The 23905-nt window shown below is 40.5% G+C and overlaps 1 protein-coding gene across 1 annotated transcript in view; it reads left to right on the forward strand.

Annotated features, from left to right (window-relative positions):
* Positions 1–23905, forward strand: part of CATSPERE (catsper channel auxiliary subunit epsilon) — a 236210-nt gene that overhangs the window by 131271 nt on the left and 81034 nt on the right. The window contains exons 9-12 of the mRNA XM_061626112.1: positions 5924–6416; positions 8969–9452; positions 12618–13057; positions 21254–21312. Of these exons, the coding sequence (XP_061482096.1) occupies positions 5924–6416; positions 8969–9452; positions 12618–13057; positions 21254–21312 (1476 nt within the window). The remainder of the gene's footprint in view (positions 1–5923; positions 6417–8968; positions 9453–12617; positions 13058–21253; positions 21313–23905) is intronic.

A 23905-nucleotide genomic window follows, 5' to 3' on the forward strand; every position in this document is an offset into this window, starting at 1 on the left:
TCTCCTTCGCAGTTAAAACACCATCTGTGGCAGGCCCATGACTGTCATGGCTGCTGTAAAATTCTGAGTTGTTTTATACAAGAGAGCCTTGCTGTGAATATTGACGTCCCCCAGGACATTCAACCTAGGAGCTTCCAACACTAATTCTAGATCATTTATGAACAATTTAAAAAGCACAGGTCCAAATACTGATCCTGGGGACTCCACTTTCTACATCCCTCTATGGAAAGTATTATCCATTTATTACTAGTCTGCTTCCTGTTTCTTTACCATCAGTTCCTGATTTACAGGAGTACCTCTCCTCTTATCCCATGGCTATTGAGTTTTTGATGAGGTACTTTGTCAAAAGCTCTGAAAGTCCAAGTATACTATGTCAACTGGATCACTGCTATCTATATGCCGTTAACACTCTTAAAGAACTCTAATAGGTTAATGAGAAAGGACTTACCCTTGCAGAAATCATGCTGGTTTTGCTTCAGCAAGGCATGTTCTTCTATATGCTTGGTTATCCAGCCCCAGCAATGTGTCAGTTTTTATTTTGTCTATAAGGCCTAGAACTTTTTTTCTCATCACCACTATTTGCCTCAGATCCTCATACTGCCTTCCTGTGAAAGTTAGTTCAGGCACAGGGATCTTGCTGTATACATTCCACTGTGAAGACTAATGCAAAGAATCTATTCAGTTTCTCTGCAACCTCCTTATCTTCCTTTAGCACACCTTTGAGTCCCTTGTCATCCAAAGGTCCAACCACTTCCCCAGCCAGTCTTCTGCTACTAATGTATTAAATTTTTGTTGCTGTTGGCCTTTTATGTTTTTAGCAATGTGCTCCTCAAATTCTTTTTTAGAATTCCTTATTGTCTGCTTGCATTACTTTTGCCAAAGTCTGTGTTCCTTTTGTCCTTCCCATTTGGACAAGACTCCCATTTTCTAAAGGAAGCCTTCTTGCCTCATTTGTTTGTTTGTTTATTTATTTATTTATTCAATTTATATCCCACCCTTCCTTCCTAAGGAGCCCAGAGCAGCAATACCGTCTTTGATTCTGGTTATCAACCATTCTGTCATCCTCTTGGCCATGGTGGTACTTTTCATTATCTGCAGTATGCATTCTAGCTCATGTGCTGTACTAGGAATGTTGAGGGCAGCATTAGGTACTCTCATGCTATTTTCAGCTTCTAAACAACTCCCAAGCATTTTGGAGAGATTTCACCCTCTTAACATTTCCTTTTAACTGCTTTTTATCACTCCCCTCATTTTTTGGTAGTTCCCTCTTTTGAAGTCAAGTGTGATCACACAGGATTTTCTTGGCGGTTGTGTATTTACATATATATTGAATTTAATAGCACTATGGTTACTGTTCCCAATCAGTTTAACAACACTTACATCTTGAATCAGGTCCTTGGCACCACTAAGGATTAAGTCCACTAACGATAAAGCTGCCCCTCTGGTCATTTCACAATCATTCAGGTTCCATCCTGGTTCCAGTGGAACCCATCCTATTCATAAAGGCCCAACTTGTCTCAAAATGTTCCCCACTGCCTAACAAATCTACCCCCTTCCCTATATCATCCACACTTTGAGACTGCTGTGCCTGTCTAACTGCCCTTGAGCATGAAAACTGGTAGTATTTCAGAGAAAGCTGCCTTGAAGTTCCTGGCTTTCGATATCCTACCTACCAACTTAAATTTCACTTCCAGGACTTCCTGTTTACCTTTCCCCATGTCATTGGTGCCAGCATGCACCTTAACCACTGGCTCCTCCCCAGCCCTATCTACCAGGCTATCTAGATGATGGGGGACATCCACAACTTTTGTGCCAGGCAGGCAATTCATCCTGCAATCTGCACATCCCATCATACATCAAGTTTTTTATGTTCCTAATGATCAAATCACACAATACCAAGATCCACCCTCTAGAGGAGTGTCCTCAGCATGTTAACTGCTTGTTCCCTAAGGAATCATTTCTCTGTTCCTCAGAATGATGCCCTTCCCTGAGACCTTCCTTCTCCATGACAGCAGGGGAGCTAACATCCTGGGAGCAGGGCATAGCTATAATGACCCCTAAGACCTCATCCACCAACCTCTCTGCCTCTCTAATTTCTCCAAGTCAGCCACCTTGACCTCAAGGAAATGAACCTGTTCCCTTGGTGCACCAAGGATTTAAAATCCAATTAATTTAAATACAATGAATGTAAGATGTAATGAAGGAAATGCTGTGTTATAATCTACAGATTGATCCATTATTATATTATGTATTGTTGTATATTAATGGCCAAGTATATATTAAAGATAGAGAACTGGGTGCCTGCAAGGTAATGCTGCAAGAGTAATAGATGCTAAGCACTGCAACATGGAAAAAAATACAGTGGTTAATAAATGATTTGAGAAGTTAAGTGTCAGTGGCAAAATTAACAAGATATATGAAAGAAAAAAGTCTGGATACATTAAAAACTGGATACCACAATCTACGTAGGGTGGTAAACAATTTATATAAAACTATTGGCTTTTGCCAATAGGTGAGATTGCACATCCACGTAATACAATGGATGGTTACTATGAACAAACCTTGCATGCCTCCAAATGGTCAGTTTTATATTGTGGAATGAGTGGTTCTTTCCAATATCATAAAAATGGCATTTGATCTTTGCTTTATTGTTTTACATATCACAACACGAGCAAGAATCTTTTAATATCAACTGTGATTTCACCCTGTGTTTATTGTAGAGCCTTAAGCTTGGTCATAATGTGACTTGATTCTGGCACTGAACAATAGCAGACAGACTAATTTTTTTGGTGTGATACACACATTTTTTATAATTTTCAGGGTTTTTTTGGTAGAACTACAATAAAGAAAAATATAAAATATATAAACCTCCCATCTCTCCCCTTTGTGACTCACTCTTTGAAGACTAAAACTTCTAGTTTTGTTACTATATATAACAGACTTAATATAAAATTTAAAACTTAATATAATCATGTCATTTTGCATTTATTTGGCTTAACCCAGTACGGTCAGGTTAGATTCCGGATAAGAAATCACTGAAGTGACAATGAGGTGAACTACTTAGTGTTATCCTTACTGGGTTTAAATTTGTTGTACCAATTGATGGTTGATGATCATTGGGTTTTCCAAAGTCCAGTGCACAGCACTTTGCAGACACCACTGATCAGCAGGCCGGTAGTGCCTGCAAACCCCATTTCAGCTCAGCCATGTCTTTACTTGCAAGTGGGCATGCTTTGGATGAAATGGCTCCATGGGCCAAATCAGGAGGCCTAAAAACAGTCCTGTGCTGTCGTGGTGGAGGCCTAGCTGAGGAGTGCCGGAAGAAGTGTTGTATGAGTACCATTGAGCAGATCAGCACCCTGAGCTTGTACTGTTACATGGCGCATTCCACCTGCAAATGATGGAAGACCTACAGAACCATCTGGAAAAACGCCTGGGAGGTGGTCCATTCAGGCATGCCCTTCGAGGAGGCTTTGGACAGAGCTCTGGAACTGGACAAAAAGGCACATGCCCACTTGTGCCCTATGAGGTAGTGTGTGACACTGCCATAGTCCCCCTCATAGGTGAGCCTGTTGAATGGAGTGAGTGCTGGGGCTCCTGCGAGGATATTGACTGTGCCTCTGCTTTTCCTCTCTTGCCCTCTCTGTGAACAGGTCTGGTCCTTCTTCCACTGGGATGATGGTTGGGGGAGCACTATGACCCATCTGCATTCATCCTGGAGGTTCCCATGGAGGAAGGAGAAGGGAGTACCATAGTAGCAGAGGAGGCTAGGGTGTGGATGCCACCCCTTTAGTTCCTCCACCCATCCCTGCCTGTCATTCTTCTGGAGCACCAGAGGTGTATGTAGATTCCCTACGTAGCTCCCTTGACTCCTCTCTGTACTCAGAGAGGGGCCTCCTGTGGGCTTCTTTGCCAGGTATGGGGCTGGTTGGTAACACCCTCCTACTCTGTTTCCCTCGCAGGCACAATTCTCCCTACTGGCCAGCTGGCCTTGTGGACATGATGGCTAGGCTCTCTCTGGCTGCCTTGTGGATGCTGTCGGCATCTGGCATAAGAGTGCACCAATCCTGGATCCCATGTTGATACTGCCCCGGACTTCAGGTGACCCCCTCCCTGCCAAGATGAACCCGATGCCACTATTGGAGGCAGAACCTGATGGTTGTGAAGGAGTCGCTGCCAAAGATGCCTGTAGTGGAAAATGGAAAATGGAATGGAGTATCTCATGACTGGCTCGCTCAAACCCTGAACAAGAGCACTCCACACTCAATAGTATATTCCAGGTCCTACTTGTTAACTGCTACTACTATGCCTCTACTTTTACATGGGGCGATGTACGTTGGAAACCAGGAAGCTTTACAGAGCATTTTTCTACCTTGTTTTTCTAGAATTTGTCTCTTGGGTAAACATTATGTTCAAAACCTGTCTATTTGCCTTCATTTTAGACCATTATTTAGACTTAAAATTGTAATAAATTACATAAAGGTTGGCCATGGTATTTTACAAGCTGCAGATAACTCTCCTTTAAGAAACTGATTACAAAAGAATGAATTCCTTTATTATTAAGGAGAGGGGGGAAACCTTATTCATTACGCTAGACACATACTATAATACTAGCATAATACATAAATAAAGTTATACACCTGTTATGCTAAACTATGAGGGTAACATAATTTCATAACATTCTTATTCCCACATTAAACTGTATTAGAGTGTAAATCCATGTATTCTGGATCTGCTATGTTGAATAAAGTTTATCCAATTTCTCATAAACTTATTTTGTCTTTGTTTTCCTTATTTGCTCCTTAAATAATAAGTCAGTTTTGCCATTGTTGCATATGTTGCCTATCTAAGATATTTAGATATGGCACATGTTACCAAATTCTTCCAAGCTACACAGGAAGTGGATTGGACTGTGAAAGGTATTTGCATTTTGACAAATTTGTAGGGCAGTACAATATCTCAGAGAAGAGGTCATGTCTCCTGCTCCCCTGGTGCATTCACTATAGCTGCCCAATTTCCCTGCTTTTTAAAGTTTGATAGAAATATCTGTTGGCTATAGGTACATTCTTAAACCATGAGATTTATTTGCCTATTAGTGAATAGAACATCTAAGATGCAAATTGCAATGGCTAGAAGAGTTTTCAAGTTCATCAATATATTGATACACTCATGGCCCTCACATATCATCCTTTAAATTCAGTTCCGAGCCCTCCCCATGTGTAACAAACAACTACTCAAATTCTGATCTGGTTACAGCTGCAGAGTTTTCTCTAATTGCTGCAACCTCCTCTTTATTCTGTCTTATACTGTAGGATACCATTTTGGCTCTCACCTCTCACTTTTTGATTTTGAGTCTGCTGACACTGTTTTGACCAGGTGATTGGTGTGTTAATGAAGTGTATCATTTCAGTGTAAACTTTAAAGGATTTCTAAAGGGCTTGGTTGCTAGACTGGAACTGCAGATTCATCCTGCCATCCACACCAGTTATGTCATTGTCCTGACTGATACACCCATTTTTGAGAGATGAGATAGCTCAAGAAACAGTCTCTTTCCAAGCAACAGTATTGGTGGTATTCAACTAAATCCTACTCAGAATAAACCCAATGCAGTTAATGAACCTGTTAGTCATGCCTATTAACTTTAATGGGCCTGCTCTGAGTAGGACTAGCATTGAATACTACCTTATGCCATCTATCAGTTTTATCTAGCTTCATGCATATGAACAGATGAATAGTAGCGATGCTTTGCATAGATTGATAATACAAGATTTTGAAATTCTGCTTTTCTAATTGTTACATGTACTGTGATCCTATAAGATTATGTGGAATGAAGTCCCATATATCCTAATAGAAATTTCCACTTAAAATGCTTGGGTTTGGGTGTTAAATTGTAATCATTTGATTATTATTTTTCTACTTTTAGATACTGGAAAATTAAAGTGCCTATCCTATCAGATGACATCATTGGACAAGTCTATGGGAAACCAATTACTTTTCAGGGTTGTTTTACTGCCCAGAGTCCTTTTGTCATTGCGCAATCAGAAATTCCTCAGGTCAACATTCATGATATCAGCATCTCAACTCCTGCTGGTAGTGAAATCATGCTGACATGGTCTGCATGTTTTCCAACTACAGCAGTTTTGGTGTCAGATTTTGGTGCTTTCCTAACACATAACGGATTCCAAGATTCAAAAGAAATCAAATTTCCCTCCACTGTATTAGATCGGGCTAAAGCTCAGAGTGTAAATGATGTAGCTGTAATAAATAGTTATAGTATTTTATTTTTAATAGAGGATTCTGTTTATATTATGCAAGGCAACAATGTATACAAAGCTGGACAAAAAGAGACATTTCCAGAAAATGGAGTTATTGGGATACATTCAAGAACCTGGTGTGAAGCTGACTATCCAACTTTCGTGAGTTATTCAAAATATTTGTTTTATATTTTAAAATGTTCATAAAGAACTAATTGTCACCAGTTCTACAACAAATTGAAAGACACTGCAACCTATAGCTGCTCTGTGCTTCTGGGATAGGGCAGTTTAGTCCTGTAAAGTATCTCATCTTGGTTGACAGCCAGGTAAAATCTTCAGAACTATAAGGGGAAGGGCTTCTCCTCAGTTGTCAGAATGGCCATGTTCAGTTAGTAGGCAGCAGGATTCTACCATTGCACATATTTGAGCTGTTGTGACACCCACTGAATTTTCCTATCACATATTACTTCTTTTGCAGGAAAGAATTTAGTCAGGAACCCATGTCATGCCCCAAAGCTTAAGGAAAAAGGTGTTCCCGAGAAGGCTTTATTTATATATTTATATTTATTTATTTACTTATATTTATGCACATATATATACTGCCTTTCCAGGTACCTAATATCATCCAAGGCAGCTAGCTTTCAAAATACTATTTAAAACAAAAGTTAAAAAATTAAAGAAGGATCTTTTCTCCCCTGACCCAGCTTCCCATGTTTAGTTTTAATTCTCCCTCAGAGCAATAAAGTGAAGAGGGCTGATGAGCAGGACTGTTGTGCTCCACATCTTCACCTATCACTTTGCCTTAGAGCCAAGTGGGAGGCAAACTGGCTGCTCACCCACAGCTATCAATTCTTCACATCTCTGTTCTGCATCACTTCAAACAGGCAGACACCATTTTGAATGTCTTGAAAGAGGCAAGCAACTCAGACAACAGCAGCAGTCACATGCCATCTCCGTTTAAGAGTCTATGAGCATAACACAGCTCACATGCCTTTTAGTCATCTGTAAAAGAATAAAGACAAATCTGTTACGTGTTGTTGAGGGGGTTCTGTGGAGGAAGTAGGGTGGGGTGGGAGGGGTGTTCTTGAAAGTGATTTACCTGCATTGTTCCTTTTTCTGTATAAAACAATAAAAACAAAAAGAAAAAGAAAGAGGCAAGCAACAGTGATTAGTCTCATAAATCCCAATTTGGGACCAGAATTCCACTGCTGGCTCATTAGACTTATATCTCTTCAGCAGCCACAAAAAGGCATCCAGCAGCAACTAAAGTTCATGAATGTCAAGAGAACTGAAGGTGATCTAAGTAATAACCACACATAGAACCAAATGTTGCATTGCAGATCCTGAACTGAGGGGGTGGTAGGACTAGAAGACCTCCATGGTCCCTTACAGCTCTATGATTCTATAATAAAAATTCCATGAGGCCTCTTCTTTCTTTCTTTCAAGAAACATCCAAAATGAAATCTTTATATAAGGTATAACCAATTGCCCATGTAGTCAGATACTGCCAATGAAACAAAATCCAGGGGAAAAGAACTTTAAACAGGTGCAATCTTTAAGGCTAACATAACAGAGTGAAAGGAGGATTTTAAACTCTTTCGTATAAAAGTACACAGAAGTAAATAAATGGATGTTACACATTTTTTTAAAAACCCTGAAAACAGTTATGAAACTATCCTACATGTGTATTCACAGCCTGAATTGTATTAAGTCCTACTCAGAATAGATCCATTGAAATTAATGAACCTAATCATGTCTATTAACTTCAGTGGGTCTACCCTAAGGAGGATTAGCATTGAATACCACCCTCTGTTTTTAATTTGGTTTTGTTAAATATATTTGATGTATTCAATGCTAATCATGTTCAGAGTAGACCCATTGAAGATAATAGAAATAACTAACTTAGCTTCATGAATCTCAATGGGTCTACTCTGAATATAACTTAGTTGAATACAACCTTTTGTTCTTCATATATATTTGTGTATTTATGGTGCTTCTGGAGAAAATTTGTTCTGAAAAATGTCAGGCCTGAAATAAATTTTCCTTCAAGCCTGCGATGTTTCATCCATCAGGCAGTGATACTTTCCTGTTTTTGTGGTTGGTTTCCTTCCTATGTTAGCCTGCTTGGTTTTTCTGCTAGGTCCAGAGGGGGGGCATTGTTAGATAACTGAAATAACCTCTGCACAGTGTCATGTTTTAAATCCCAGGAAAGGACAATTTTTTATAATTCTCTAAAGTACTATTTCTGCTCCCACTTGAGCAAATACAAAAATTCCACTGATAATGTCCACAGCAAAGAGGAGCCTGCTTCTGGCAATTATGATTGTGTAGAAGAGAATGCATGAAGATCTGGAGAACTCTGATGAGATCAGATCTCTTTACATTTTGGCAGATAAGGAAAACTTAATGTGTTAAGCCTGTATACACATGATTTTTTTCCTAATATGGCAAATAACAGTTGGAGGGAGAGGGTTATTCTTATTGGGGCTCACTCATCCAAATGAAGTTCCATGCACTCATCTGCTACCAGTTAAGTGCTTCAATACAAGGCTGCTATATCTCAAACCATTTTTACTTTTAAATGAATATATTGATGTAATTTATGCTAAATTTGAGACAGAACTGTAAACAATTTGTACAGTGTCTGATTTTTATTTTTTGTCTCTCTCACTGCTTCTCTCTCCCTCCCATCCTACCCCACTTCCATGGTGCAGAGAATAATATTAAGTGAATCACTCATATGGACAAAAAGCAATGTATACGTCCAGTATGCAACAGAAAATGTAACTGAGTTGATGTTACTAGTCATGGAAACAGGAACCTTGAAGAAACTAATAGGATTTAGTGACGGTGTTGATGTAACTGTAATAACTGCTTGCTATGCTTCAGTCCCTTCTGAGATTTCGGTCTTGTTGGCTTGCGTTGGGTGCAGCTCCACCAGGACATTATATCTGGTAGGACACAGTGAAGTGGAGGGCCACTGGTTCTTGAGAGATTTTTCCCTGCCTGCACCTACAACTGGAGTTATGTACATGGAAGTTCTATTTTCAGCAACACCAACTATGCTGCTATGGTACAGTGACAAGGTGTTTTATTCTTACAAAGGAAACAAGGTCAATGGATATGTTAAAATATCTGGTACAGACACTATATTATCAGCAGCATCAGAAGGGACAGAAATTCATCAAGTTATTACTGGTTAAGTATAGCACATTTTCATAGAAATTTCTAATGGAAATTGGTGTTATTTTAGGTGATGTTGAAAATTATATTTGTTAATAGTCATAATCTAAAGCATAATTGGACAGTGTCCTTAAGTACTATATCATCAGGTGTGCAGAGGCTTTGATAGTGAAAAGCTTCCTCCACAGGTATAGTAGTTGGATACATCATGTTCAATCCATTGCCATGCTATCATTATCAGATTACTACCTTTCGAGACCATTCTAAATCAAGCTCTAATGTGTGGGTAGCTATGTGAAATGAGTCAATGCCTTGGAAAAGCTTAATAAAATCCATGAAATATGGATACAATATGTAACAGTGGCAGACCACAAGGAGGAAAGGGGCTCTTCCTATCATTTTCAGGACATAATGTGCTCCTTTTTGTTATGTATCAGAGATGATAAAATTAAGGTGCAATAGAAATCCTGAATCCACTGGGCTGGAGGGGGTTAGGATACAGTGCAACTGGAGGGGAGCCCATGCCAGTAGAAGTCCATCTGCCCACCAATGGGCAGTGTGGTGGGTGGATGTTACGCCTGCCACTGATCCACACAAAAAAGATGTGTTGGGGGATGGTGCCCAGCTGCTGCATCCAAACCCTACTCAGACTATGACTGCAACCTCGCACCTCAATAGATCCTACACTAGCCGAAGGCCTGGCACAGGTGGATTTGCCCCATAGGAAAAAATGGGCCAGGACAGTTGGGGTCCTCGACCACTCTCTGGCCACACCCAAACTGACACAAGAGTTCTCTCCACATGCAGCAGAGCCCCACAACCAATCAGTTCACAGCTCCAGAAAGATATAAACCCTGCATACCATAAATCACATGAAACCTGTCACAGCGCAGGACAATGCCACACGATTCTCATGATGGGACTTTGAGTGCAAGAGGGGGTCTCTAGGGCATCATGGTAGAAGGGCACTTTGCACTTTGGGGAGCACTGAATACTGGTTCCAGATAACCAAGAAAGTTTTATCTTGCTTTAACTGGTGGGCTCCTTTTGATTCAGGAAATAATTAATCTCAGATTATAATGCCTTGTGATCCTGAGTGTTCTGCTTCACAGTCACCAGTGTTATTATGCACCTAGTTCATTGCTACTGTTCTGTTCATGATAAACTGTATTTTTAATCCTGGATACTTGGGTATGGAAGACACATCCACAAACCAGTTGACAGTGGAGTCCTATGCATATCTACTCAGAAGTAAATTCTTTTGAATTCAATGGGACTTACTCCCTGTGTATAGGATTGCAGCCTAAATTACAATATTTAGGCTTTGGCCTTTACATCATTAGTATTAAGGCTACAATCTTATCCAAAATTACTTGGAAATAAACTCAATGGTACACAGTGGGATTTACTTTGAGTAAACATGTATAGGATAGTGCTTCAAATCTCTTTAATTCAAATATTCTTACTATATTTCATAGATTTGGCTGCTTGTTCTAAAAAAAAGCCAGTAATACATATTCTGAAAAGATATTTAATTTTATAAAATAAACTGGGTGAAATCCAGTTCTGACAATCCACTTGTACAGCCAAAATCCACTTGTACAACTGGATTTCCAGCTTCTCTTCTCCTCCCTATAGCCCACTACATACCTCAAAAATCTGCTCTGGAGGGTCTCCACACTCTGGAGCAGATTTTGGAGATGCATGGAGATCTGCAGGAGAGTTGAGAGGAAGAAACTTCACTGTATGAGGGGACACCTGCCTTTACTACATTGACTTTCACCCACTGAATTGAATAAAATCTTTGAGTTTATTTAATCTATTTAATAAATCGGTTGTAGAAAAGTCATATCCTTGAACTTTGTCTGTGTCTTCATATAATTTCTTTTGGCTCCCCAAACTATTGCCAGGATTGAAATAATCCGATCTTTAAAAATCAACAGCACAATTGTTCCCCTCTCCCTTCTGTATTTAAGGGACTTTCACTGGGCACAATTAAGATCTTACAAAGACACACACACACACACAAGCTTTTGGCAGGGTGCTTGTACTACTGGGAGGACTGCAACATGTCTGGCCACTGTCTTCAATGGGAGCCCTCTTTAGACATACCACAGACAGAAGTGGCCAGGTACTGCACTGTACCCAGGTCTACAGCCAGGGTGCAGGAAAGAAGTCAATGGTCGTTGCACATTGTGGTGTGTGTGTGTGTAGATCATACCACAAGTTTTATGGTTGAAGCCAAATAACAACTAATTACAAAAAGAAAAAAGTTAATGTTAAGCAGGTTGTAAAAATAAGTATTCTTTGCAGATCATTTATTCTTTGGAGTAATAAATTTTGAACTTCCAGTTTGTGAGCAGTGACATTATCCTAAGGAAAGGAATAACAATGTCCCCAGTTTCACTGACAGAACCTTCAATATAGCTTACAGGTGTAGAAGACTCAGACTCATCCCTGAGCCCTGGCTTGACAAGGTACTGGGAGGGTGCATGCCAGGAAGTAGCATTCACTTGCCATCCCATAGCTGCTCAACTTTGTTCTTGGATCCAATAGAAGAAAACATGGCTTTTTGAATGGAAGAATAAAATGTGCTTCAAATTTTAATTTAAACAATGTGCCCAGAAACCACCTTGGAGATGAAAGGCAATATACAAATAATGTTAATAAATAAAAAATGTTTGGAAAGCACAGGCATGTATTGGCTATACATATTTTTGCCACAATGCAAAAAAAATTATGGTAAGGACATCTATTTGTTAGTTGGGTCAACAGAGTAATTAAGGCTTTGTCATTGTTTTTGTTAAAACTAGTAATCAAGTGCTATTACTAAAAATAGAATAAAAATTGTGGTTTTATTGATAGTGATATGGAAAAAAATGAAATGGACTGCCTTCAAGTCGATTTAGACTTAGGGGCGACCCTATGAATAGGGTTTTCATGGTAAGCGGTATTCAGAGGGGGTTTACCATTGCCTTCCTCTGAGGCTGAGAGGCAGTGACTGGCCCAAGGTCACCCAGTGAGCCTCATGGCTGTGTGGGGATTCGAACCCTGGTCTCCCAGGTCGTAGTCCAACACCTTAACCACTACACCGCACTGGCTCTCTTAATAGTGATATAATTAACTACATAAACCAGATGTTATATTTGGCTCTTCCCCCCCCCTTTTTTTTTTTTACAGACTACGGTGGAAACACTGTGATCAAAATGAAAAATAATGCCATGTTTTTCTTAAAGTTTAATATGAAAGATGTCGTAAAACTTAATGCATGGGAAGTTCAGGATAAAGACTATGTCCTGTATGTGAATCCACATGGTGACTTATATTTGCTGACAATGCAAGGCCCTAATACATTTCGCCAGACTTATCCACTGAAAACTGAAATATTGAGTGCCACGCATACTTCAAAAGAGATCTGTCCGTATATATCATTTCAGCACAATCTGGAAACAAGTGTTTACTTTATTAACAAGGGAGATAATGTGACCTTTTGGGCTCAGATAGTCTTTCTGGAAAATGTGGGATTATCCACAGAAATTATAATCCACAACTCTGAGTTGCTGAAGCAAACTAGGACTCTTCACTATGAAATAGCACGTGGAATTTGTACTAAGAACCAAGTAAGTGAGTCTCGTATATATCTTCCTGTTTGTTTTTCTTAATTGGATGAAGCTGTCTAGTTCAGACATGTTACTGGTTATAGGAACATACAAGGCCACTAGCATGTTTCCAACTCAATGGGAATTGCATGAATGAACCAAATTTATGAACTCATACTTCTTCATCAATACCTTTAGGCTCCATGTAATGATTTCCTCAACCACGATGGCTTAGAAAGAGATTATTATATTCCCACAAATTGCTACAGCCATGTGTATTGACTTGCTCATGAAGATACCAGTGCACACAACTCTGTGAAATTCTCACCTGTCATGATGGTCACATTTTACTATGAGTGGCTGAACTAGGTCATAGATTGCCTATAGCCAATTTGATCTTAAACAGCCTACATTGTTTTTCTGCCTTTGAAGTGATTCAGCCCTTAATCTTCTGTTAAAATGTTAAATAAAAATTAGTTTAAAATCCAGTGGGTAATCTGGACATAAGATGGTAATGATTCCATTTTATTTCATGTTACTTGTGATAATTATGCTTCAAGCTCCAAGCACTTACAGCAAACAAATTTTTAGCAGTACAGTTCAACAAGTTAATGAGGATCATGAGTTGTCTGCACAGCAGTCTGTCAAATAACTGATAATCTGTATCTATTCATTAATTTTAAAAAAATGAATTCATGTTTACAAAATAGCAGATTATCCCAAGTAATATTAACAATTAGCTTTATAGGCTTTTTGGATGTGGTTTAGTTCTTCCAATGCAAAAAGCAGTCGTTCAGAATTTTTCTGTCTGCCACTTGAAATTTGGAAATGATGTGTTTAAATATGCAAGAGGAAATAATTCAGAAATTAAAGGGAAATTAAAATAAAACTATGTATAAAAGGGTTGATGAAATGTTTAGGAGTATATATAACTTAAGATCCAAAGAAACTTGAGGACACAAAATTTCATGTATTTAATATACATAATTAGATAAAAAATTGAGAGGGTGAAAAGCTCTAGGTTTATCATGGTTAGGGAGAATAGTCTAAGGTAAAATGTCTAGCCTTTCAAAATTATTGTTTTTATTCCAGGTATTGCTCATACACATTCCAGGGGAAACGTTATATGCATGGCAAAGGCAAAAAATGTTCAAAAATGTCAAATTGGGGTGGATACCTAATGTAAAATGCTATTATGAATTTTATCAAATTAAACAATGCCTGGTCACTACAGAACAAAAACTTATCTTCTAAGGTCACTGGCTTGGCATGTATTATGAGACATGGATGGATGAGATGGGAAGAGTAGGTCTATTACAGCTGTGCCCACTGAAGTTCTTGGTACAGCACCAACAAAATCTTGAGGGTGGGGTAGAGCTACTGTAGTCTAAAGAAATTCCATCTTCCTCACAAGGATCTTTGTCTGTTCGAGCCTGAGTTTTGATCGTTTATACCTGGTGTTTGAACAAAGAACAAACACTTCTGATTGTGGTTATTATTAGATCTGCCTTTATGCGTTTAAACTGTATTTCTATTAGTTATTGCCCTAAAAATTTTGACTTAATAGAAACCTTTTTCTTTATTAAAATTTTGTCAAATACAAACAGCAGTATATTGAAAAAGGGAGAAAAAGAAAGCAAAGAAATATAATACAAAATATTAAAAAACCGATCTTGTGCTTAACATCTCAGCCTACAATTATCCAAAGAAAGTTGTTTATTGAAATAAAAATCTTTCTAGTCTTATGTTTCCATGCCTGTTATTCCAAAATTGAAGAAAACCTGTCCATCTCTTCAGAAAATCTGAACTGCAAGGTTTTCCCCCATCTCCTCTGAATGTGATTAGATAGCTTATCCAAAACTGTTAATTCTAGGCACTTGCCTAGTCATTTGTTTTCTGTGGGTGATTGAGGTGATTTCCACCTTCAAGCCCAAACAATCTTAGCTGCCATTGTCATGATCAATGCTAATAATTTTAGAACTTCTGGTATCTCATCAGGAATAATATGGAAAATTATCCACATTACGTGAGATCTTAAAGGATAGCCAGTTATATTTCTATAACTTGCAAGGTTCGGAATCAGTACAATATATTGTTATGTGCCTTCAAGTCGATTACGACTTATGGTGACCTTATGAATCAGTGACCTCCAACAGCATTCTGTTATAAACCACCCTGTTCAGATATTGTAAGTTCAGGTCTGTGGCTACCTTTATGTAATCAAACCATCTCTTGTTTAGTCTTCCTCTTTTTGTACTCCTCTCTGTTTTTCTCAGTATTATTGTCTTTTCTAGTGAATCTTCCCTTATTATGTGTCCAAAGTATGATAACCTCAGTTTCATCATTTTAGCTTCTAAAGAGAATTCTGGTTTAATTTGTTCTAACACCCAATTATTGGTCTTTTTCGTGGTCCATGGTATCCGCAACAATCTCCTACAACACCACATTTCAAATGAGCTGATTCTTCTCTTATCCACTTTTTTCACTGTCCAACTTTCACATCCATACATAGAGATCGGGAATACCGTGGTCTGAATGATCCTGACTTTAGTGTTCAGTTCATCTTTGCATTTGAGGACCTTTTCTAGTTCTCTCATAGCTGCCCTCCCCAGTAGCCTTCTTCTAATTTCTTGACTATTGTCTCCATTTTGGTTAATGACTGTGCCAAGGTATTGATAATTCTTGACAAGTTCAATGTCTTTATTGTCAACTTTAAAGTTACATAAATCTTCTGTTCTCATTACCTTAGTCTTCTTAACGTTCAGCTTTAGTCCTGCTGTTGTGGTTTTTTCTTTAACTTTCAACAGCATTCGTTTCAAATCATTACTGGTTTCTGCTAGTAGTATGCTATCGTCTGCATATCTTAAATTATTGATATTTCTCCCTCCAATTTTCACACCTCCTTCATCTTGGTCCAATTTAGTACAATATAGTACAATTTATAGTACAATTTAGTACAATATAGCTACTGGACAATCCCACCACATATGCATAAGGTTGGTGGTGTTTGACAACTGACCCTTCCAAGTGGTTTACCATATACATTTTATTCAATCTTTCAGAGGCAAACCACCTTCATAGTAATTTCTACTGGGATTCCCAGATTGATATAGAATAGGAAGTCTTATCAACAAAGCTCTATATCTTATTCCACATTGTATTAGAGATTGGCCTACTTATATCATTCTGCCATCTTTTCCTTCAAATAGGTTCCTTTAATAAGATCTATTAGTATTTTGTAATTAGATGACAACAGTCCCTTACCTCTTTCCATTGCTTTCTCCCGAATGGTATTATCCCTCAGAGTAAACCTTGGTCCCAACAATACAACCAGAAAATTTCCAGCGTGGAGATACTGGAACCAGATGAGTCCTCACAGGATGAGGAGGAGCAGTGGATTGACATAGCAGACCCAGGAGAGAGAACAAGCAGACCCACCCCTGAAGCAGCTCCAGACCTCCCACCACTGGAAGATGCTCAGGATACAGCTGGAGCTCCTCAGTCAGACTCAGGGAGTGAACAGGAGGCCCCTCCACTTCCTGCAGAGCAAAAACGCCTGCAAGTAGCAGAACAATGCAGGTGTTCTGACCATTTAAGGCTACAAGCTCCTGGAAATCAGAGGGCTGATTGCTAGCACCTGAACCAGGGAGGAGAGCTTAAAAGGCAATGAGACACCATTTGCCCTTTGCTGGAAGCAACATCAAGATACCAGTGTATCTTGGGCTAGGACACAACCAGCATGTCCACCCACCACATGCCATTGCATGGGAACCAGAAGATGAATGCCATCACCTGAACGTTTTCTGCAGTGGCAAACAGGACCCTCACCAGGTGGCTGAACTGATATACCACCTGGCCAAATCCCTGAGGGTGCAACTCCAACACCCTGAGGAAATCCTGCCGAGCCAATCAGCAGTTGCTTGGGAATCAGGAAGAACTTTTCCATGTTGACCACAAAACCCAGATCCTGCAGACACCGAACTGTCACCTGCATATCCTGGAAACACTGTTCCTGGGACAAAGCCCAGACCAGAATGTCATCCAGTTAGGGATAAAGACACCTCTCCCTGAAGCGCAGGTGGGCAACCAACCTTTGTTGAGCCGCCTGAAGCCCAAAAGGGCCCTGATGCCGCCATTTTCCTTGGGCACCAAGAAAAAGACTGAAAAAACTTCACACCTCTACTGCAAAGCAGACATCAGTTCTGTCGCACAAATGGCTATGACATAGTCAACAACCTTCCTGTAATTCTGATACTTGTCAGGTTTCTGAGATCTTGGCACCGGAAGAAACTGTTGTGTGGAGTCTGGGAAAACCCCAGTGCTCAGCTGGCTGAGACAGTATCCGGCATGCACTTGCCCCAAATGATGCTGTGCCACCCATCCATGCAGAAGTTGAGCACCCACTAGAAGGTTATCCAGACACCTGGTTGCGTCAAGTGGATGTAGACTTCTTAGCACCTTTGGAGAACCTGGAAGAGGAGGAGGAAGGACCACTGGCCTGCTTAGAGGCAGGCTGTCCCCCTCTTCCCCCAAACCTCCCCAGTGGGCTTTGAAATGAGTATGCTCTATGTGCTTCACGAAGCCTTTGGTATTACAAAAGGAAACATTTTGGCATCTTTTCCTGTCATACTTCTTGACTGAAGGAAGCACCTTTTTCCTGTCCTTTGTCTCAACCAAATGCTTTTCAAGTGAATCCCCAAAAAGCTGTGAGCCAGAGAATGGGAGGCTGACCAATTTCTGCTGAGAGGCCTGAGCCAAATGTTTTACCGAGCCACCATGGCAGCCGCCATCGACCTAGCGGAAGACAGGAGAGCATCCAGTGAGGCATCCACTGAGAGGGCTGAAGCATGAGAGATCCTTTTCAAAGAATAATTCAGGAATTTAGGAACATATTCTGTGGAGGAATTCACTCTGAGGCAATTTGCACAGAAGCAGATCTCAAGTTTATTCAAAGATACAGTGCTGGAGAGCCAAGCAGAAACCTGGAAATCTACTACAGACTCTACCTCTCAGCACCTGGTGCAGGCATTTTATAGTTTTTTCAGTAACAGAACTTAAGCAAGAGAAACTTATATTCATACATTTGGAGCATGTGTAATAGCTAAGGCGAGAACAAAGGAATTGCTTTGATCCTCATTCTGTTATCAGTAAATTACTATGGCAACTTTGTTAGGGAGTTAGTATTAGCTGGCAGTGTTGCACCTAGAAGTTGATACTTCAAGGATAAAGGAAATAGCAGAGACATGCTAATTGTGCTCTTTGCTTGTTTTCGTTGGTTTGCAGTTTATTGCTCTCTTCCTACATACACTGACATTCTGACCTTCTATATACATTCACAAGCAGAACCAAGGATTCGGATACCCATAATCCTCTATTTCCATACCTCCATAGCCCCCAATTCCTCAACCCACATGAAAATAGCCCTAGTGAAAATTGAGGTCACTGCAGCCCTGAAGGCCACAGCATCCACCTCAAAGCTATGTCAAAGAGCCCAGTCAATGTGCTTATTGCAAGGATCTCTTGGGCCCCTCCCTTTCTGGGGGGATGGCAATGTTAGATGCCAAATGGCCACAAGGTGATCCACTGAAGGAAATCCTAAATGCTGCATTACCTTATCAGGAAGGAAGCAATGCCTCCTGGTAGTTTGGGAACATTATTAGACTTACTGGGATGTGCCAATTCCACATCCCAAAAATCCTCAAATGACTAGTGAAAGGGCACTGTGGCCAGTTTAGTGGCAGCAGAAGGAAAGGTCTTGCAAAGACCACAGACTGGAGGATTCCTGGCAGCCTCAGCCGAAGACACCTCCACTGAAAGCTGAACACTTTGCGTGCTCTCACCAAAGAGGCAAGAAAACATAAGATAGATAGATTTCATAGAATCATAGAGTTGGAAGGGGCCTATAAGGCCATCGAGTCCAACCCCCTGCTCAATGGAGGAATCCAAATTAAAGCATAGTCGACAGCTGGCTGTCCAGCAGCTTCCAGTGTTGGACAACCCACCACCTCCCTAGGTAATTGGTTCTATTGTCGTACTGCTCTAACAGTTAGGAAGTTTTTCCTGATGTCCAGTCGAAATCTGGCTTCCTGCAACTTGAGCCCATTATTCCGTGTCCTGCACTCTGGGACGATCGAGAAGAGATCCCGGCCCTCCTCTATGTGACAACCTTTCATGTACTTGAAGAGTGCTATCACATCAGAAGGAACAAGTGCTCTTGCAGAGCAACTACCTCAAGCTATTCCACAGAAAGAGCCCCTTCTCACTGATCACCTAAGGTGGAGTGGAACATGGCAGAATGGCCTCTCTAAGTCCCTGAGAGATACCAGGCCACAAGCTTGAAAAAGACATTGGAAACTCCTTAGCTCAGCCTTTCCCAACCAGTGTGCCTCCAGATGTTGTTGGACTACAATTCCCATCTTTCCTGACCATTGGCTATGTTGGCTGAGGCTGATGGGAGTTGTGGTCCAACAACATCTGGAGGCACACTGGTTGGGAAAGGCTGCCTTAGCTGGTGGGAGCTTTCCATGTCGGCTACCAATAACCGAGGCCTCTGCCGTGTCTTGGACAGGCCTTGATAACCCAGAAGTCACTGAGACGCTATGGCTCGACCCAGAGACCACAGACTTATGTGAATCAGATATCTTGAGCAACCAGACCCAGATGTTTCATTGCCCCATGCCGAAACCAATTATTATGTTCAAGAAATGGAGAAAATACCAAGCAAACACCCCCCTAAACAACCTCTACAGGAGAATAGAAGTGAAAAGAAGCAGGCAGCCATTCAGAAAGACTGAGAAAAGGTCCTGGATATGAGAAGGCTAGCAAACCTCAGAAAAGGGGGGGGACTCTGTGCAGAGCAGGAAGAGAGGTGCACTGGCCTATTAGCCTCTTGACAGGAAGGAGTGTCTAAAGCCAGCCTCTCCCCCAGTGACCACAGGTCAACCCACCTATTACCTTCTTAGTAGGCACTGCCTGCTGCAGCCACATGATACTAGACCATTCAAAGGATGAGAGGGTGGGTAGAGAACACACACACACACACAAAATCTACCCTCAGGGTGACTGCACACTGGGTGTCCACCTCCAAGAAGGCCAGAGCAAGCTGTGAGGCAGCAGTAAAGACCAAAACATCCACACTGGAAAAAGGGGGAGATGTGGTAAAGCAGAGAGTAAATGGGTAAGCGCCTTTCAAAATAGTGCTCCCACCAAAAAAAGCAGAAGTGGGACCAAAACAAAATGGTATTCCCACCAAAAAAAGCTCCCAGAAGCAAACCAAGATCTAAAATGATGTTCCTGCTAAAATCACAGTTACGCCCACAATACAGGCAGCAAGGAAGAACAGGAGCACAAAGACCATTTGCTAGTCAGCACAGCCCTCCATCACCCATATATACCAGGCCTAGTTGCTGTAACATAAAATCCAAAAAGAGACACATCCACCCACCAAGCCTGCTACCCCTACCTCTCCTAGCCCCAGAACAGCAGGGGAATAGGGGAGAATGGGATTTAAACCAAAGCTCAAGGGGACACAGGCAGAAGGATGGGAAGTGGAAAAGATCTACACTCACACAACACAACAAGCAGGAGAGGAGGACTTAAACAATATCTTCATAGACAGGAAAGGTCTGCAGAGCAAGCCAAACCCATGGCCTATCAGACCCACAGACAAGGTTACTGGTGAGAGAGATGGCTCCTACCACTGGAGAGGAGGCAAAAGATTGGAAAGGATACTGCCTGTCACTCCCAGAGGCAGGATCATTCCTGTCAACAGAGTGTCCTCCACTCCATTCTGGCAAACAAAAGCTACACTATGCAGCTCAAATCCTTCTAGGGTGGGTCCACACAATTGAAACATTTTTTTAAAATCAACTAAATAAGAACTGATGTAATCAAGTTCTGGGATCCAATAAATAAATAAAACCACCCTGGGCTCATACTGGGAGGAAAGGTGGGATATAAATTTAATAAATAAATAAAATAATGAATAAGTTGTATATCTATAAAGCCTTTCAGAGATATTCCACGCAATCTTACTGATGGTACAGGATTCAAATTTATAGGTGGTATTTATATCTTGTATAATTTGTAGTTCTTGCAGTTTTTAATATCCCATTTTATTCTGGTATAATGAGTAATGTTATCTGCACATAACCCTTTAAGATGCAGTATTTTAGGACTAACTGGTTGATTATTATTGTTGTTCATTATATCTTATAGACTATAACACTTTATCATGACCGTGATTATTCAAAAGAGACAGAGTATGCAGATGCAATGTAAGTATAATGACAGTTAAAATATTAAAATTGATAGCAATTTACTGGATACATTTGAATTCCAGAAAAGCCAGTAGCTCAAACACATCGAATGAAGGCTTATTGTTAATAGTGTAGGGATGGGGAACTTTTTTTTTTAAATCCCAAAGACCACATTCCATCATGGAAACCTTCCTGGTGGCTGTTAATTTGGGGGCCCAATTCTACAAGAAGTAACATGGGTTTGGTGCAAGTCTAGATCACAATTTTTCTTTAAGATATCCCATATTTTTTACTATTATGGGAGCTTTGACATTGATTAATTACACCTTGTTCTTCCAAAGCATCAATCAGTATTCTCAAATGAAGTAAATCAACTTTTTTTTTGCAAGGAATATGCTCCAACTATAGATAGTTCATTCAAACTTGCACATATCAGAATATTAATACAGGTTTTTACAGACCCCATCTTTCAGTAGAAATCTATTATTGTGCCAGCTTTATAGATCCCACAAAATCCAGTTAAAGATGTTTAGTCTGTCTTAATAGTATTCACAAACTGTTCTCTGATCAAAGCACATTCAGCTCTGAATCCCAAAGTGTCACTGCCTAACCCCCCACCTCACCTTGTCCTTGTCTGAATAATGCATAAGGGCTTTAACTATGATGTGGTTGTAATGCTGCTGTTATAGTCAAATTCTGACAGGGACCACTGGGATTTAGGCCTCCCTGTACATCTTTCTGTTCTTCCTTCATCCCATACTGAACTTCAGCCAGGGGTGGTTTTATAGGTAGAATCATACAGTTGGAAGGGGCCTATAAGGCTATCGAGTCCAACCCCCTGCTCAATGCAGGAATCCAAATTAAAGCATATGTGACAGCTGGCTTTCCAGCTGCTTCCAGTGTTGGACAGCCCACCGCTTCCCTAGATAATTGGTTCCATTCTCGTACTGCTCTAACAGGAAGTTTTTCCTGATGTTTAGTTGAAATCTGGCTTCCTGTAACTTCCTGTAACTCTGTGTCCTGCACTCTGGGATGATCGAGAAGAGATTCCAGCCCTCCTCTGTGTGGCAACCTTTCAAATACTTGAAGAAGGCTCTCATATCTCCCCTCAGTATTCTCTTCTCAAGGCTAAATATGCTGAGTTCTTTCTGTCTCTCCTCAGAGGGCTTTGTTTCTAAGTCCCCTGATCATCCTCGTTGCCCCCCTCTGAACCTGTTCCAGTTTGTCTGCATCTGTCTTAAACTGCAGTGTCCAGAACTGGACACAGTACTCAAGATAAGGCCTAACTAGTGCCGAATATAGGGGAACCAATACTTCATGCAATTTTGAAACTATATGTCTGTTAATGCAGCCTAAAATAGGATTTGCCTTTTTTGCGGCCACATCACACTGTTGGCTCATATTCAGCTTGTGATCAACAACAATCCCAAGATACTTCTTGCATTTAGTTTTGCTGAGCCAAGTATCCCCCATCTTATAACTGTGCATTTGGTTTCTTTTTCCTAGGTGTAGAACTTTGCACTTATCCCTGTTAAATTTCATTCTGTTGTTTTCAGCTCCGTGCTTCAGCCTATCAAGATCCCTTTGAATTTTGTTTCTGTCTTCCAAGCTATGAGCTGTCCCTTCCATTTTGTATCATCTGCAAATTTGATAAGCATTCCCTGCACCTCCTCATCCAAGTCGTTAATAAAAATGTTGAAGAGCACTGGGCCCAAGACCGAGCCCTGAGGTACCCCACTTGTTACCTCCTCCCAGTTTGAGACGGAACCATTGATAAGCACTCTTTGAATACGATTCTGTAGCCAACGGTAGATCCACCTAATAGTTGTTCCATCCAGTCCACATTTAGCTAGCTTGCTGATCAGAATATCATGAGGCACTTTGTCAAAAGCTTTGCTGAAGTCGAGATATATTATGTCCACAGCATTCCCACAGTCTACGAGGGAGGTTACCCAATCGAAACCTGAGATAAGATTAGTCTGGCAGGATTTGTTCTTGATAAATCCATGTTGGCTTCTAGTAATCACTGCACTGTTTTCAAGGTCTTTACTGACTGACTGCTTTTATAATCTGCTCCCAAATTTTACCAGGGATCGATGTCAGGCTGACTGGTCCATAGTTCCCAGGTTCCTCCTGTTTGCCCTTTATAAAGATAGGGACAACATCAGCCCTCCTCCAGTCATCCATCACTTTACCCATCCTTCATGATTTCGCAACGATAATAGACAGTGGTTCCGAGTGTTCTTCAGCCAGTTCCTTCAATACTCTAGGATGCAGTTCATTGGGCTCTGCAGATTTGAACTCATTCAAAGTGATTAAGTATTCCTTGACCATTTGTCTATCAATCTCAAGCTGCAATCCTGCTCCTTCAATTTCACATTTCTAAGGAATGTCTTTTGGGAGAGGACTGAGCCAAAGTAGGAATTGAGCACTTCTGCCTTTTCTTTGTCATCTGTTACCATTTTGCCATACTCATTGAGTAGCTGTACCACCGCCCTGGGCTCCTGCTGGAAGGAAGGGCGAGATACAAATCAAATAATAAATAAATAAATGTCTTTTCTCTGTCTTTTACCATGGATGTTATAATTTTGACATCCCCATTTAGTAGCTG

This window comes from Rhineura floridana, chromosome 4 (genome assembly GCF_030035675.1).
Source record: "Rhineura floridana isolate rRhiFlo1 chromosome 4, rRhiFlo1.hap2, whole genome shotgun sequence".
Classification (NCBI taxonomy): Eukaryota; Metazoa; Chordata; class Lepidosauria; order Squamata; family Rhineuridae; genus Rhineura; species Rhineura floridana.